At 42.9% G+C, this 18,953-nt stretch overlaps 1 protein-coding gene across 4 annotated transcripts in view; it reads left to right on the plus strand.

Annotated features, from left to right (window-relative positions):
• The window catches only part of ipo8 (importin 8), a 107,072-nt gene that overhangs the window by 61,704 nt on the left and 26,415 nt on the right, over positions 1-18,953 (plus strand). For all 4 annotated transcript variants that reach the window (XM_078165282.1, XM_078165283.1, XM_078165284.1 and 1 more), the window contains exons 18-21: positions 1,780-1,905; positions 13,669-13,766; positions 13,891-13,986; positions 17,196-17,416. In XM_078165282.1, the coding sequence (XP_078021408.1) occupies positions 1,780-1,905; positions 13,669-13,766; positions 13,891-13,986; positions 17,196-17,416 (541 nt within the window). The remainder of the gene's footprint in view (positions 1-1,779; positions 1,906-13,668; positions 13,767-13,890; positions 13,987-17,195; positions 17,417-18,953) is intronic.

The following is an 18,953-nucleotide window of genomic DNA, read 5'->3' on the forward strand; positions in this document are numbered from 1 at the left end:
CTTTGTTTTATTAGGTGAAAGTAAAACATGACTCGCCACCACAGGGCTGTAGGCTGCATAGGTGTCTTAAAATGTTGTCTTGTTGTGTTATTGGGAGCAGAATAGAAGGAGTCATGGCTCAAAACTTACATTTTATCGCATACCAGCTGCCACCTTCTGTCAACAAAAACAGACAGCTGTTGTTAAATGCAATGAGACGAAAGGACTGGATGGAGGCGATCATCAAAAATGCTTGCACGTGCAGCGCACACTTCATATCACGTTAGGAAAAAAGTATTTACTGTTGTAGGGATGAATAATGTTATGTGTATTTAGGATTATCATTTCCACCTAATCAGAGATCGGTGAGGTATAAAGAGGAATATTGGATTTCTCTGTAACACTAACTCTATAGAGCATTAGCTAATGTTAGCTTCGATAGCAAAACAAACCAGAGGAAACCGTTCAAGTGTTGTCCTCCTTTGTAAGATTGGCATAGTAATCAACCACAAAGCCGGCCATCCCACCTTCAGCAATTCTGTCAAATCATCCATCCACTGAGTGAGAGCATACTGGTCATACATGGTGCATTTGTAAATTCAATCTGATGCTCTACGCTAAAATGAGAGCCCTGTTGTTGAGAAGAAACGGAGCATTGTATTTCTATATAAATTAACCAACAGTTAAGTTAATCACACATTCACTCCGCTCGACGCTCTGCTGCTCCGTCTCCTCAGAAAGAGTGCCCAGATTGGGCTCTGCCACTCCGAGAGTGCGGTGCTCTGGATAACAGAATGGCATATTCCAACAGCGCTCCAAATTTATGAACAATCCAGTTTGTGCCAGAGTCCACTCCGGCACTCTGAATGAGTGTTTCTGAATGCACTTCCTCTATTGTCTAAAAGAAGCCAACAGGACTTGCTAGCTAGCGCTAGCTAATGTCTGTGGAGAATTGTTGTGTCTCCAGCTAAGCCCTGCCCACAAAAAAATGTCAAACTAACAGTCTAACTAACTGACAGTTAAAGGGTCTATGGAAAAACACGAACCTGCCTATCACCAGGACAAGGAAAAACAAAACAAACTTCTTAAACCTGCTGCTTGGGATAAAATGGGATAAAATAATCACTGAAGCATTTGGCAATTACATTGGCATTTAGCCAAGGCAAAACTAATTTTGACATTCCTTCTAATGCACAAGTTTTATGTTTTATTATTCTTTTTATTCTGTGTTTTCAATGTCATGCCTATTGCGACCTGTTGCCTTTGGGAAGTGTTTCTCAGTATCTATACAGTGTTTTACAGAAATTTAGGAAATGTTCCTTATTTTCTTAATGGAAATAATATAGGCCTATCAAATGTTGCCAGTGAGCAAAATGCTCTTAGTCCCCAGCAAGGGAATTTTGTCTGTTTTTACACTTGTGTCCTCTGCTGCAAATTTGTGATTTGTGATATTGGGCTATATAAATAAAATTGACTTGACTCTTGACTCTTCACCCGCTCAGTGACACCTAGCTGTGTCATTTTGGCCAATGTTTTTTTTTTGTTGTTTGTTTTTTTGTTTTTTCTCAAGCCAGCTTGAAGTGGTGCTGACATTCTCCATGGGACATGCACCACAGGCTTGGTACCATTCTTGAGATGGATTTTATTGGTGTATGGTCATGTGAAGTCTCATCAAAAGTCAGTACACGGAGGCTCACATGTATAAACACCTATCCTACCCTAGGTGAAGTTACTCAGGGTGTGTTTTGAATGTGTTTGCATGCATGAAATTCACTAATAGTCCTTTCCTGTCTCCTGCAGAGTTCTATGAGGAGATCTTGTCACTGGCATTCGGCCTCACCTGTCAGACCATCTCCCCCCAGATGTGGCAGCTTCTAGGTGTCTTGTACGAGGTCTTCCAGCACGACTGCTTCAACTACTTTACAGGTATGTCTTACATGAATGTGCTCACACTCACTCATTAACATTTCAGTCATATGGGAGATACTCTTTGTTGGTATCTGGTTTCTAGTTTTACCGAACAGGAAATTAAGGAGGTTATTGTAAAATTAAAACTTGGAAAAGCAGCAGGAACTGACCGGATCCTAAATGAGTATATTAAAAGTACTGCAAGCATTTTTATGCCATTATATGTTTCTTTATTTAATAAGATCATTGACACTGGTATTTTCCCTGAGGACTGGGCAGTTGGTCTGATTGTGCTGTTGGGGTCAACATATACTTACCTCACACTGCGGCACTGAAAATGTTGGGAACATAAATTCAGGCTTCACATGGAGGCACCAAATATGTTGGGATTTAATTGGCTATCAGAAGTAATTAATAATTATTATTAATAATTATGTTAAATAATGTGACTCAATTAACATTAAATCACCTTGTGGGGCACCATTCCCGTAAAGGGAAAAATGATAGCCAGTTAAAGATATCAGTCTCATAAAATACGCTAAACTATTAATTTGGAGTTTTGATTAATAATTAAAGTAATGACAACTACCAAAATTAACAGTAATGCCTGAAGGATTTCGGAGTTCTTGACGCAGCAGAGGTTGACTATTCATTCACTCTTGTGCAACATTAAACAAACAGCAGGCATGATTCCAAAGAATTATATTTATTCACAAACTAGCAAAGCAAACCAAAACACACAAATTCTAACTAACTATATACAAGCTTGGTGTGTATATGTGTGTTGTGTGTGTGTGAGAGAAAGAAGAGAAAGAAAGACAAAGGCGGGTGTGGTGATCAAGGAGCCGTTTGGCCTACAAAACAAAATGGCTGACAACAGAGAACTACCAAAATGGCCGAATCAAGGCTAGCTTCAAGGGGAGGTGTTTGTCTGACCGTGTGGTCAGGACAAAGACAAAGGAAAAGAAGCGGGAACTTTGGGATGCCTGTTTGGGTGTAGTTCTGTTGAAAGCCTATTTGTTAATGAGTCTGTGAATGTGATTTGTGTTGCAAACGGTCTGGATTAGTGCAGAGATTGTTTAGTTGTGTGCAAGAATCTGTTTGTGAACAGTATTAGCAAACTAAACACTTAGCTTTGGCGAAGCCAACTAATCAATTACTTAACTGCAATCTATCACAACAATAACTCAGTAAACAGCATCAAATCACATACAACAAGTTAAACAGTCTTGCTTAGCCTGTAAAGCTGTGATAAGCTATGCCCAGTTGTTACGTTACCAATCCTTGAATGGATGGGAGAAAGAGTCACTTGGTGGTGTGCTGCTTTGTTAGCTGGCAGAAGAAGGCTGGGAACATGGTTCTAGGTGCAGTCTTTGTTCGGTACTTTGTTCCAAAGGTGAAACTCCAAGGAAGCTGGTCACTCAGGGTTTAGCAGAGTTAGACACTGGGTGCTCACTTAGTTCCTTGTTGCTGGAAAGCTAGTTGCAAACCTTGTGTTTGCAAGAGAGTCCATGATCAATTGCCCGCCCTTTAGTGGTTTGGGGCAAGGAGCAAGGGTCTGGGCCTCTGCTGTTCCAGGCCCAGCCAGAAAGAGGTATTAGCTGTTCAACAGCTGGAGAGCAAGAGAGTGCTTGAAAGGAGCAGGACTTAGCTTAGAGTTTGGTGACATCACAGAGAGGCATGTCACTGTAACAGTACTGTCCAATCAAGTTGTGAGACTTGTGTTTCACTGAGGTGTGAGGTGAGACCTCCTGGAGATGGGTGTCAAATAACTGTCTTTGTTTGGAAAACAAAGAGCATGCAGAGGAAAAGGCCTTTAAATGCCCAGTGATGATTTTACCAAATGATAAATCATCTGTGGTCCTGTGAATCCCAACAGTGCCAATCTTTAAGAAAAAAGGTGATGCTGCAGATTGGGTTAATTATAGAGGCATCACACTTTTGAGTTGTTTGGGTAAACTATTTACAAATATACTAAACACAAGACTATTTAAGTTCTGTGAGGACAATTCTATCCTGAGGGAAAACCAGGCAGGATTTAGAAAGAGCTATTCCACCACTGATCATATGTTTTGGTTGAAACACATCATTGATTTATTTTGTTTCAAAAAGAGGAGACTATTCTGTTCCTTTATTGATTACAGTAAGGCTTTTGATTCAGTCTGGAGGGATGCTCTCTGGTATAAATTGCTAAAAGCAGGTGTTAGTTTAGCGTGTTAGGCAGGGCGAAAATTTATCTCCATTGCTGTTTGCACTGTTTATTAATGATTTAGAGGATTACCTGATATGTAATGGCTGTCAGTCTATTAACTTTGATGATGAAATGATTGATAATTATATGCAACTTATGGTACTGTTGTACGCGGATGATACAATTGTCATGTCTACTTAAAAGGAGGGGCTACAGAAAGCAATAGACTTGATGTGTGGTTTCTGTGAGAAATGGAAACTGAAGATCAATAGCGAAAAAACTAAGGTCACAGTGTTTGGACCCAGAAAAGCTGCCACCAGCAAATTTAAGTTTGTTTGTAATGGAGAAAATTTAGAAGTTGTTCATTGTTTTAAATATCTGGGGATCACTATGAACTATAATGGTTCATTTAAAATTGCTATTGATGAGTTGTATAATCAGAATCAGAATCAGAATAACTTTATTGTCCTCAGAGAGGAAATTTGTCTTGAGCAACAAGGCGGCTGTGGCTCACAATTTAAAATACAAACGACATTCACAAGACGTAGAGCATACGAGGACAATTCAGTGCTTAGATGGTATCCGGGAAGTCCATCCGATTTTTTGCACAAGCAGGCGTCTCGTGCTATGTATGCCCTCCTTTGTAGAAGTAGAACACATGACCTACCTGTAGATGTCACATTAGACCTCTTTGACAAATTGGTTTCACCAGTCATGTTATATGCGTGTGAGGTTTGGGGATTTGAAAAAATTGATGTGCTAGAAAAATTACATCTCAAATTCCTCAAATATATTCTAAAAGTTAAAACATCAACATGTAATAACATGGTCTATGGAGAGTTGGGGAGGTATCCACTGTGTGTTGCAGTTAAAAAGAGAGTTATCAGCTATTGGGTAAAGCTGATTGAAGGTAAAGAAAGTAAATTAAATAGGATAATGTACGAATGTTTATTTAGACTGTATAATTTAAATGTATTTGTGTCTCCATGGATCCTGCAAGCAGTGGCGGAGCCAGAACGTAGGTAATGGGTGGGCCTGCAAAAATTTGGATGGGCCTGATTATTTTTAAAGCTGAGATGTCTGTGGATTTAGTAACAAGAACATACTAAAACATGACTAAAACTGTGTGCCCGCACAAAGCCAGAAATATGCATACACGTTATTTTTCGGCACATTTGTAAAGCCGTGTGATGCTTGATTCTGTTTTATAACTCTCAGTTAATGTATATATTTGGACATATTGATATATTTGATGAAGCCTTATTGTTTTGCTGCTATTAAACAATGAGAGACATGTTTTCTCCGTTTACTTAAAGCTATAGTTGGTAATGTTGGAGAGCTGGAGGCTCCACCCCCTGCTCCCCCTCCCGTCAGTGCTCCGTCCAAAGCCACGAGCCCAGACATGCCTGAACGCCCATCCTGCAGTCAGCAGAGCAGAGGAGAGCCGAGTAAAATAACAAATCCCCCCAAAGCAAATAAATAATTACCTGTCCAACAGAAAGACTGCAACCTCTGCATCACTTTTCAGGCCCTTCAGCTCCCTCAGTTGTCTCCACCGTTCAAAAGCTGGACTGCTGTTGATGTCTGTTTTGTCCTCTCACTTTATCCAAAGCCTTTTTCGTCGCAGCCTTTTCTGCCTCTGACTTTCTCTTCTCAGCCTGTTTAGTGGGGCGAGCCGTTACAAGTAACACTGGAAGTGTTGCTATTGGCTGCATTTTCTCTGCCATTGTGCAGCAAACTCCTGCTAACTCAGTATTTCTGCTGAGGAGTGTGCTGAATATTTCCGGCAACGGTGACATGTGATAAGTGCGCGCAGGGAGGAGGGAGGGAGGGATGGAGGGGGGCTCAGGCAATACGAGACATGAAGGCATCTGATTGGTTCTTTCCATTCACACCGAATGGCAGGGATTGGTCAGAGTTTTTACAGGCCTACAGAACTCAGGCGTGTGCATGACATAAGAAAGGAAGTTCTTTTTTTTTGTTTTTAATTTAATTTTGAAATTTCTCAATAAAACAGAAATGACAATTAAACATTTAAAGCAGAGTCTATGATAATTCGTTATGAATTATGTTTTTTTTTTATTATTAATTTATTTACTTTTATTTTTTTCATGAATCTTACTGGGTGGGCAAGCTGTCCATCTGGGTGGGCCACCCAGGCCCACCCATAGATCCGCCCCTGCCTGCAAGTGAAGCAGATACTGGACGATTGTGGTCTGTCTTATCTCTGGCTGTCTCAAGCATGTAGTAACAGTGTCGAACAGAGACTTAAAGATCAGTTTCTGCAAAAATGGCAAAGTGAACTTTATAGTATGACATCATGTGATATTTATGTTGAGTTTAAACAAGAATTTACGTTAGAAAAGTATTTATTGTGTGAAAATCAAAAGTATAGACAGGCCATTTGTAACTTCAGGACGAATAATACCAGAATCCCAAAAGTCACTGGAAGATATAAAGGTCTGGACAGAAGCCAGAGGTTTTGTAATCTTTGTAATGATAACTGTATTGGCAATGAGTTTCATATCCTGTTTGAGTGTAAAAATGTAAGTGTAATGAATCTCAGACAAAAACTTATGCCAAAGTATTATATAAATCGTCCATCTATGATTAAGTCAATTTTGTTATTACAATCCAATAAGATAAAAGTTATTTGTAAATTAGGTGCCTTTTTGAAGAGCGTCCTTCCTTTATTTTAAGTAATACATTTATTTTGTTTTTGTTGCCAGGATGAGAGAATATGTACAGCCTTGCTACTAGCTATGTTTGTATAATTGTTTTCGTATATCTATGCTCCATACCATGTGATCATGGTCATGAGTTAAATGAATGAATGAATGAATGAATGAATGGAAATGTACACTTATGATAATAACAGTACTTAAAAGTTTACCTGCTCTCTGGGTGAGATGGGCGAGTTATCCAACGTCACATGAACCCCGAAACATCCAGTATCGTTATTGTGTCAAAATGACAAAAGCTCTCTGGTGCCCACTCAACTACTACTACACTACTGAGAGGACACTCTGTTGCCACTACACTACTAAGAGGAGTGTATGTGGAGAGAAAGAAAATAAGATTAAAAAACAAACCTGTGTTGAAATCAGCAGGAGCAGAGCTAGTTATCATTACTTCTAAGCAGCCGGTAACTGCAACTAACAAACAGTTACGATTGTAAGTACGGTTCCCGGATGACCGCCAGAGGTGGTGCATAAGCACTGGATAACTCCGCCCGCGCTAGCGCATGTTGAGTACGAATATCAGCAATGTCACCGGTGACCCCTGCATGAACTCCAGGAGGCTATATCTTCCGGTGTCAGCAGGTGATCCGTTCCCAAAATCTGCTCACGAATACGCAAGGATTCTGAGTGACCCAGCACTCTGGCGGTCATCCGGAACTCATAGAACCGAAGTTACAATCATAAGTTTTCATTCTATTTCGTCCCTCCTGACCGCCAGAGGCGGTGCATAAGCACTGGATGACATATACCAACAACGTCACGAAGAATCCCCCAAACCCACCTTACTGCCCAGGGGCAGAAGTCCTGGGGTGAAGGACCATGCTCAACAGGTGGGGAGCAGCAACGTTGAGCCGGTAAAAGCTATGGAAGGTAGCAGGCGATGACCAAGAGGCTGCAGCACAGATGTCTTCCAAGGAAACGCCTCTCAGAGCAGCCCAGGACGTGGAAACACCCCTTGTAGAGTGACACCTGATCCCAGATGGCAATGGGCGACCGCTGACCCTGTAAGCACAACAGAGGGTATCCACAATCCAATGGGACAGTCGCTGCTGCCAGATCATCTCCACGACCTCCGGATGAAGCCTCCATTCCCCCCGGCAGAGGCCTGTGCCGGGAAAGAAAATCCGCCACCTGATTCTGATCTCCTGCCAGCCACACTGCCCGCAGGCTGGACAGTTGGGGAGCAGCCCATGTCTGCAGGCGCTGGGACACCCATAACAAATGTGCTGACTTGGTGCCCCCCTGATGATTGATCTGGGAGACCACGGCTTTGTTGTCTGACCAGACCAGTACATGTCTCCTCTGCAGGTGTGGTAAAAAGTGCCAGAGAGCCAGATGGACAGCCTGCATCTCCAGCACATTGATGTGGTATGTGCAATCCAGGACAGACCACCGTCCCTGAGCCAATCTGCCACGCCAAACTGCACCTCATCCTGAGCGGGAAGCATCCGTCATGACAGTCTCGTGAAAGGAAGGGATAGCACCCAGGGGCACACCTCCCAGCAGGAATTCCCTGTTTCTCCAAGGCGCCAGGGCGCGAATGCACGCCTGTGACACTCTGATCAGCTTGCGCCTGTGGAGCTTGGGGTCCAGATGAAAGCTGTTCAGCCACATCTGGAGGGGGCGCAACGTCAACAGGCCAGATGGTATGGCAGTTGACGCGGCCGTCAGCTTGCCCAGCAATTGCAGGAACTGAACAAAAGGTAACCGCTTGCCTCTCTTGAAGAGGGGGAGGAGTCGGAGGATGTCGTCCACGCGACGCTCTGACAGGTAGGCCCTCCTGGCAACAGAGTCCAGGGTCAGACCCAGGTAAGCAGCCCGCCGTGTGGGGACCAGACAGCTCTTTGCCCTGTTGACCTCGAGGCCCAGCCGGGCCACTTGTGCCAGAAGACGGTCTGTATCCTGGACCACCTGGGCCCGGGAAGGCGCACACACCAGCCAATCGTCCAGATATGGCACCTTCATGCCCTCTGCCTGCAGAGGTGCCAGATCTGCTGCAACACATCGAGTAAAGACCCTTGGAGACAGGGAAAGCCTGAAGGGGAGTACCCTAAACTGATAGTGGTGGCCCTGAAAGGCAAACCGCAGGAAGGGCTGATGATGAACCGCGATGGGCACATGAAAATATGCATCTGCCAAATCTGTGGACGTGAACCATTCGCCCTGACTGATCACTCGCATAACGTCCGCTGTGGTCAGCATATGAAGTGGCAGAACCCGGCCCCTGGAGGAGCCAGAAGTGCGGTGGTCAGGCTTGGAGTCCCGGGGCTTACATAGTGAGCGGCGCAGCGCGGAGCGAAAGTCACCTGCTGGCTGACAATGGCCACCCCGGGAAGGTGGTTGTGTGGGACCCCTAGGGCAAGATGGAAAAGCCCCCGACCTACTGGAAGCAGATGCTCTTTTGTGGAGACCTGCAAGCCGTCGGCCTGTGGCAGCGGTGACTCCTGGGCAGACATTACAGCAGGAGGCGCTACCCCACCAGCAGGCTGGAGACTCAGAAGGAGCGCCTTCATTTGCTCCATATCAGCAGCCAAGCGGTCAACCTTGGAGGAGAGCTGGTCCGTCCCTGCTGCCTTCCTCTTTTTCGCAGGAGCACCATCACCTCCCCGTGTGGCAGACCTCTTCTGCGCAGTGGTCCCTCAGAAATCCGCCCCCTCAGACTGGAATGAAGGGACCCTCAGACTGGAATGAAGGGAGACAGACCAAGGGATCCAGTTTAGCCAGTCTAGCCAACCTCACCGACCGAGGCATGATATGACAATTCATGCACGCCTCCTCAGTGATGGCCTCCCAGGTTCATGGGAGGCCATGCAGCTGCCACAGGCATGCCATCCATAACCGGGTGGAGAAAAAGCCAGCAAGAATCCCTGAAAAGTGTGACAGTGCCGGGAACGGAGACGTCAACACAATAGAAAACACCAGACCAAGTTTGGAGAGGGGGCAGACACGCATCCGTCACCACAAGGGTTACCAGCCTTCTTGTCTCTTTTATTTGTTTTTTTTTTGTTTGTTTTTTTAATAAAAGCACAACTGAGCTGGGAGAGGGAAGTGGAAACACCACCTTCACCAACACAATTGCTTCCTTCAAACTTTTAATCCCAAACTGCAAAACACAGAAAACAGTCATCAGAATTCAACACTGACCTGCTCACAGTAATCCAAAGCAGGCAAACACATTTACAACCATGCAACACGCCAGCTACAGCCTCTCGGAGGACGAGCGCTAGCCCATTACTCCTACCCCAGAGGCACAAGGCTGCACAAAGCCAGCAGCACGTGTAAACCAATAGTAGAGAAGGATAGTACTAAGCCATAGAAACGGCCGTGCCTGACTTACTCACGTACACCTCGACACGCGGTCGCGAGAAGAATGAAGGAACATGCAGGAGTCACAGGTGACATCGTTGATATTCGTACTCGACATGTGCTAGTGCAGGCGGGGTTATCTGGTGCTTATGCACCGCCTCTGGCAGTCAGGAGGGATGAAATAGAACAGCTCACAGAGGTTGCATTGATTTACACTGTAAAGTGTTAAAGCTCTATTCAGTAAAAATGAGTTCTGGGCGAAGGTCAATTATAATGTTCTCATGATGTGTTCAGTGTAATCTTGTAAAATGTAGCTTTTGGTGAGAAACTTGAATAAATCCAGCTGTGTGAAGGAGAAATGTGTTCATGTTTTCACAGCACTATAAAATAGATATTGGAGAGAAGGAATTATGCTGTATCATATATAGTAAAAAGGCTTTTAGCTTATTTTTTAAAGATGTTTTTCATATGAAAGGTTATGTTAAAGGTTATTTCATAAATGTGTATTATTGAATTTTATTACTATTTTACAATGTTATATATTATTTTATTGTTTATTCCTCTGGACAAGTTATTTGTAATTCTTTTTAAAATTTATTGTTGATTTATATGATTATTATAACACATGTACAACATGTTACCAAAAGCAAATTAGCACAAATTTTTATCTTATTTTTTTATTGTTAGCTAGGATATGGCACCAGATGTGCTAGAACTGCCACTGATATGGATAATTTAAACTCATATTTTTGTGACATGATAAAAGTGATCATTCTTTTGTATAAATACACTGCTCGAAAAAATTAAGCGAACACTTAAATCATACATCAGATCTTGATGAACGAATTATTCAAGTTGAAAATCTTAACTGATGTACATCAGATAATTATTGAGAACAAAATGATGTAACAACTGTCAATGAAAACCAAAATCATCAACCCACTGAGGGCTGGATTAAAAATCACACAGAAAATCAAAGTAAAAAATTTAAATCACAGGCTGATCCAACAACTGTAAATTTTATCACAGCAACTCATAATGTGACTCAGTAGTGTGTATGGCCCCTGCGTGCTTGTATGCACCCCTGACAGTGTTTGGGCATGCTCCCGATGAGTCAGCGGATGATGTCCTGTGGGATCTCCTCCCAGACCTGGATCAGGGCAACAGTGAGCTCCTGGAAAGTCTGTGGCACTGGCAACACTTGGCAGTGTCAGATGCACCGATACATAACGTCCCATAGGTGCTTGATTGGATTTAGGTCAGTAGAACAAGAAGGCCAGTCAATGGCATCAATGCCTTCGTCATCCAGGAGCTGCCTACACACTCAGGCGGAGCATTGTCCTGCACCAGGAGGAGCCCAGGGCCCACTGCACCAGTGTAAGGTCTGACAGTCGCTCTGAGGATTTCATCCTTGCACCTAACAGCGGTCAGGGTAATGTTGGCTATGACATGGAGGTCTGTGCGACCCTCCAAGGATATGCCTACCAGACCATCACTGAACTATCATCAAACCAGTCAAGCTGGATGATGTTACAGGCTGCATAACGTTCACCACAGCATTTTCAGACTCTTTCATGTCTGTAGTGCTCAGTGTGAACCTGTTCCCAAGAAAATGGGACACTACTGGTAGACCTGCCAATTCTGGTCTTCTCTGGCAAATGCCAGTCAAGCTGCATGGTGCTGGGCTGTGAGCACAGGTCCCACTAGGGGACGTTAGTCCCTCACGCCACCCTCATGGAGTCTGTTTCTGACAGTTTTGTCAGAAGCATGCACACCAGTAGCCTGCTGGACGTCCCTTTGTAGGGCTTCGGCAGTGCTTTGGCAGTGCTCCCTTTTTTTTTTTTTTTTTTTAAATTAATCTACTTTTTGGTCAGACCATAGTTAAGCTACTGTTGTTAGCCCAGGAAAATGATACAAGATAGACTGGCCCTTGAAGCAAGAAGAGATGTTTGAATAATGAACAACACTGTGCCAGGGACACAGTGGCATGCAAAAGTTTGGGCACCCCTGGTCAAAATTTTGTTTACCATGAGTAGTTAAGTAAGTAGAAGATGAACTGATTTCCAAAAGGCAAAAGGTTAGAGCTGAAACATTTCTTCAATATTTTAAACAAGAATACTTTTTTATTTCAATCATTTACAGTTTTGAAATAACAAAAAAGGAAAACGGCCTGAAGGCTAAGTTTGGGCACCCTGCATAATCAGAACTTAGTAGTGCCCCCTTTGGCAAGTATCACAGCTTCTAGACACCTTTTGTAACCAGCTAATTGTCTTTCAGTTCTTGTTTGGGGGATTTTCATCCATTCTTCCTGCAAAAGGCTTCTAATTCTGTGAGATTTCTGGGCCATCTTGCATGCACTGCTCTTTTTAGGTCTATTTTTTTTTTAAACGTGTAGGTTGGGAAACTGTGAGAGCCATGGCAAAACGTTCAGCTTGTGCCTCTTGAGGCAGTCCATTGGGGGTTTCAAAGTGTGTATAGGGTCGTCGTCCTGTTGTATAAGCCATCCTCTCTTCATCTTTAGCTTGTTTTTTTACAGATGGTGTGATGTTTGCTTCCAGAATTTGCTGGAATTTAACTGAATCCATTCTTCCCTCTACCTGTGAAATGTTCCCCGTGTCACTGTCTGCAAGTCAAGCCTGATCAATCCACCTCTGTGTTTAACAGTTGGAAAGGTGTTCTTTTCATGAAATTCTGCACCCTTTTTTCTCCACCATACCTTTGCTCATTGTGTCTAAAAAGTTATATTTTAACTTCATCAGACCACAGGACTTGTTTCCAAAAATGCATCAGGCTTGTTGTAGATTTTCCTTTACAAACCTCTGATGCTTGATTTTGTGGTGAGGACACAGGAAAGGTTTTCTTCCGATGACTCTTCCATGAAGGTCATATTTGTACAGGTGTTGCAGCAAAGTAGAACAGTGCACCACCACTCCAGAGTCTGATAAATCATCCTGCAGGTCTTTAGCAGTCAGACAGAGGGTTTGATTTGCCTCTCTAACAATCCTACAAGCAGCTCTCTCGGAAAGTTTTCTTGGTCTTCCAGACCTCAACCTGACCTCCATAGTTCCTGTTAACTGCCAATTCTTAACTACTGAGGAAACAGCTACCTGAAAACACTTAGCTATCTTCTTACAGCCTTCCTGCTTCTCCAGCCTTCTCCTGCTTTCCAGCTGCCTTTTGGAGATCAATTCATTTCCTACTCACTTAACCACTCACCGTTTGAACAAAATTTTGACCAGGGGTGCCCAAATGTTTGCATGCCACTGTATGTAAAGGCAACAGATGTGGATGCCGGCGTCACAAGTGCCAGTTAATCAGGGCTGGAGTAATGGAATAAGTGCTTCTGTGAATATTCCATAGTGAGACATGAAAACTAGTTCTTTGAAAGACAACTATCTACTAGCCAAAAAAGTTAATTGTAGTACTCTAACATTTTTAAGCACTACTGTCTACCTGGTAAATAAATGTTACTATTTGCATGTTGATACAATAACCATCAGAAAATGGCGGTAATTCTAATGATGTTCTTTGTTTGTGTTACAGATATGATGCCTCTTTTGCACAACTATATTACTGTGGATACAGACATGCTCCTGTCCAACCCTAAGCACTTAGAGGTCATCTACAGCATGTGCAAAAAGGTAAGACTCTAAGTGTCTTCACCTGCTGTTTGGAGTTACATAAAATGTGAGCAAAGATCCTGTTTTCTCATCGATGCTACTGAGTCTTGACTGGTCAGCTATTTGGACCTTTCCCCTGTTTTAGGTGCTGACTGTGGATGCAGGTGAGGATGCAGAGTGTCACGCTGCCAAACTGTTGGAGGTCGTCATCTTGCAGTGCAGGGGTAGAGGCATTGACCAGGTCAGAAGCAGCCGCACACAGTACAGACATTCATTTCTATGTAATCGGTGACTAACATAAACAACATAAGTTTTGAAAAAATCTATGTATTTAACACAGTAATTCCCAACCTTCTTTGTTTGACATACCCCAAAGCCCTGCTTTAATTTAATTACTCCTTCACTCACACCACATTTCTTGTTCCAAATGTATTAATTTGAAATTATTTTGAACTGGATGCTTTTTATGCCTCTGCGCCAGTACTAGCTGTGGCCTGAGGCATAAAGTTTTCAGGGTTATCCATCCGTACATCTGTATGCCTCGTCTGTCCCATCGTTGTGAACACAATATTTCAAGAACGCCTCAAGGGAATTTCTTCAGATTTGACACAAATGTCCACTAGGACTCAGCAATTAAGTGAACAGTTTTTGGGGGTCATAGGTCAAAGTCAGTGTGACCTTGCAGTGTTCAACATAACATTTTTTCCCCACTGGCCCCCTGGGCCAGTAGTTCAGAGTTTTACTGGCCCCTTGTATATTCTTACTGGCCCAAGTAAAAAAGAGAGAGAGAAAAAATGAATATAAAACTTCATTTAATTTAACTTCATTTCATTTAATTTATTATACCTCATCGTAGTGCGTGATGGTGTATACAGCAGTCCTCACAGAAACTGATGTATGATGTCACAGCCTCTGTGTACTCATCCACTTCTTAGATGACCTCACAAGAGGTTTACAGAGCTTTAACTGCCTGTATGAGGGAATCAGGTGGACAGTGTTGTGGTCAGAGTGGCCCAGTGCAGCGCGGGTGACGGCGTGATAGGCATTATTAATAGTTGTGTAACAGTGATCCAGGATATTCTTCTCTCTGGTCGGACAATCTATAAACTGTTTGTATGTGGGGAGTTCATGGGTGAGGTTACCTTTGTTAAAGTCGCCAAGGACAATAACTAAGGAGTCCGCTCCACACACAGTAGCCTATCTGGTCGGCGAGCATGCGCTGTTGCCTACCTCCTGCATGTTGCCTGCGGTGGGATGTAAACACCGACCAGAATGAATGAAGCAAACTCAGGGGAGGAGTAAAAAGGTTTGCAGTTGATGAAAAAAAGATTCCAGATCAGGAGAGCAGTGCTGCTGGATTACTGTCACGTCATTATACCAGCCACCATTAGTGTAAAAACAGATACCTCCACCTTTAGTTTTGCCGGAGAGTTCCATGTTACGATCCGCTCAAGAGTTGGAAGCCCGCCAGCTGCAGCGCAGAGTCCGGTATCGATCCACACAGCCACGTCTCTGTGAAGCACAAAACTGCAGGTGTAGAAAAGTATCCGTTTTTCGCTATCAGTAGCTGAAGTTCATCCAGTTTACTGGCCAGCGAACGCACGTTGGAGAGAAATATACCTGCATGGCAGTGGTGTCCGCGTTGGCGGAGACACACAAGCACACCGGCACGTTTCCCCCTCCTCCGGTGTTTCATTGCACGAGCAAAGGTGAGGGCACCTTTGGCCAAAAAGCCCAATAAATCCACTGAAGGCTCGAGAAAAGTGGGATAAAAATCCGCTGGAGTTGTTCCCCTGACAAAAAAAGCTTTACAGCGTCACTGCGAGCGGGCCTGTCACCTGTCAGTCAACTTGCCCGACATACTTTTTGATTGGCCCCGGGCCATCGGGCCATGGGTTATGTCGAACCCTGCCTTGTCTGTCGCATTCTCGTAAATGCGTTATCTCAAGAACACTTAAAGGGAATATCTTCAAATTTAGCACAAGGGTTGATTTGGACTTGAGAATGAACTGATTTGATTTTGGTGGCAATAGGTCAAAGGTCAAGGTCCCTGTGACCTTGTCTGTCTAGCTTTGTAAATGCAATATCTCAAGAACACAGTGAGGGAATTTCTTTAACTTTGGCACAAAGGTCACTTGGATTCAACAATGAACTGATAAGATTTCACTGGTTAAAGGTCAAGGTCAACGTGACCTTGCATCTGTCTCATTCTCCTGAACAGGACATCTCAAGAACACCTTAAGGGAATTTCTTTAACTTTGACACAAACATCCACTTGGGCTGAAGAACAAACTAATTAGAATTTTGTGGTCAAAGTCAGTGTGACCTGACAAAATATATTTTTGGTTTTAACAAAAGAATTCACATGCTAATTATGACAAAACTTCACGCACATGTCTAATAGGATAAAATAATGAAGTAATGGCATTAATATCTAAAAGGTCAAAGGTCAGCTTCACTGTGACATCATAATGTTCTGCATACAACAATTTTCTGGTCATTATTAAAAGTCATAATTCAGGAACAGAAGGGGAGACATTTAGTCAGATACTGAACTGGTGACACTAGGCTTGTGTGTCCACTATGAAACTGCTGATTGTATAGATCTTCTGTGCTGCCAGGATGAAAGTGGGTGTGAAGCATGCATGTTTTCACACACATGGATGTAAATTGGGAGAGAAACTTGACTGGTACGTGGAGGCATACAACTGTGGGGTAGTAATTATAGTTAAATACTATTGTTACATATTTACATATTATTATATGTAACATGAAAAAGTGGATGTTGTTGGGGCACACATAAATTCACCTGGTAGAGCGGGTGCCCCATGTGCAAAGGCTGTGTCCATGCCACAGTGGATGCAAGTTGCATTCCGTCCCATAGCCCTTTGCTGCATGTCATCCCCCCTCTCTCTCTGTCCCTCTCTGATGATGAAGCTGTCCTGTCTAATAAAAGCAAAAGCCCAAAAATAATCTTAAAAAACATTGATTTTGTTAAAATACTTTTTCATTGTGGACCAAATGGGTGCTTAATTACTAGCTAGCTCAGGTTAAATAAACCTACTCAGTCTATGTAACTTGATATACAAATGCTATAAAAAACTAAAAGGTGAGTGAGTAGAATGAACACAAAAGCTGGAGAAACAATCAAAGTTAAAGTTTAAAAGCAGCTTGCAGTGAAAGGGGAGCACAACAAAAGTGAAACCAAGGACAACACGGCAGAGAAAAATTGACCAGTTTGACCACACTAAGGCACTGAGAACTGGACTAGCTAACATTAGCAGAGACATAACAGACCTAAAACATGAACTTAAAGACGAGTTGACAATATTTAAAGACAAACTTAAAATGGGGATTAAACAAGAAATTACGACTCTCAGACAGGACACTGACCAATACTCCACCAAAAGTGAAACGGCACCATCATTTCTTTGTGCTTCTTCCATGCAGTGCATCCCTTTGTTTGTGGAGGCAGTTCTGGAGCGTTTGATGCGGGGGGTGAAGTCCAGTGAGCTGAGGACTATGTGCCTGCAGGTGGCCATTGCTGCTCTGTACTACAACCCAGCCCTGCTCATCCACACTCTGGACAACATGCACTTCCAACACAGCCCTCAGCCCATCACTGCCCACTTCATCAACCAATGGATGAACGACACAGAGTTCTTCCTGGGGTGAGAGGGACACTTAAGATGTTTTGAACTAGTTAAAGGAGAAGTCCCGTATTTTGCACTTTGAGCCGCATTTCTGGGTTGTTTATGACGAAATACAGTGCTTAAGACCAAAATTCTGACGATTGCTCATTTTCGGAGAATTTGGCTTTCCCCTGCCTGGCTTAACACTGCTGCCTATGGCCATGTGTGAACCTGTCCTGTACTGGTGACTGGCAACAAACAAGGAAGATAATACAGAGGCTCAGGCAACGTTAGGCTACAGTAGGCTAACCGTTAGCAACTGGATGCTCTGTTGTCATATATAACGTTATAGCCTATGTTACATTAGAGGCAAACTAAAAATACCTGTCCAGCAGAAACTCTGCGACCGTCTCGTCCCTTTTTAGCTCAGGATGAAGCTGCATCAGTCTCATCATCAGGGGGCGTTATGCGAGCGGTTACGTCACTCAGAGGCATCCACGTGGGAAAGACAGACAGGATGCTCGGCCAATCATTGCTTTCGGTCCGAATGCAATGATTGGTCGGAGTTTTAATATGAGAATGGTGTAATTATGGGTTTTTATCTCTGTTGGAATTCACTTACATTTTAGTGTGCCATCAGCTTATTAATAGCATTTTAACCTAAACAAAGAAAAGCGTAAAAATTCCAGAAAGGTAAGTGGCGCTTTAAGTCAATGAAAATTTATGAAGTCTTGGTGGACGAAAATTCAAAAAGTTTTAGTCAACAAAAATTTAAAAGGTTTTAGACGACGAAAATTCAAAAAGTTTCAGTTTTTAAATACACTAACATATAACTTCAGTTGAAAGCCTCGTCTCAATTAAACGCCCAGTTCCTTTTACTAACCTGGTGTCGCTACACATTTAGACAAATAAAAGCCTGTCCCAATGAGATGTCTGGTATGGTTGCCAAGCAGTTAATTTTTTATAGAAGTTTTTTGGATGTATAAAACCTGACTGTTGACTGCCCACTTGAGCTAACATTAGTTTGCTGCTTCGATCGTGCATACAAATATAAATGTTTTAACTTTTGTCAATATGGAGATGCTAAACATCGTTAGCTGGGTTGATTTCATTTTACTGAAACCACGTCCTCACTGGAGAGGACCCTAAGTCATTCAGATTTACTGGCATGATGAAAAAACAAGTGGTGACTCCCTTCCTCTGAAGTTGTCATAAGGTCAGAATATCTGTCCATTCCTCGATTACGTGGTAGGTCATTAATACTTCTTTAGTCTGTAAGGGACCAATGATCAAAAGGGTTTTTCATAAAAAATTAATCCAGGTTATATCATAAATACTTTTTTGACAGGATAAAGTTGTGTTGTGTTGTGTTGGTATGCCAAGTGCTGTTATCCTTAGGTGCTGTGAAACAAGTGTCATAACACAACACATAATTGATATGTTATTCAAAGCCTAATATTCACACTGCTTTAAATAAATAATTTGATTATATTTCCCATCTTTGCTGAGCAACAGTTTTGTGTAAAAGGAATTAAAGGCCTGTCCCATATAGACACCTGTTGAGTTCAGTGATTCA

This window comes from Epinephelus lanceolatus, chromosome 23 (genome assembly GCF_041903045.1).
Source record: "Epinephelus lanceolatus isolate andai-2023 chromosome 23, ASM4190304v1, whole genome shotgun sequence".
Classification (NCBI taxonomy): Eukaryota; Metazoa; Chordata; class Actinopteri; order Perciformes; family Serranidae; genus Epinephelus; species Epinephelus lanceolatus.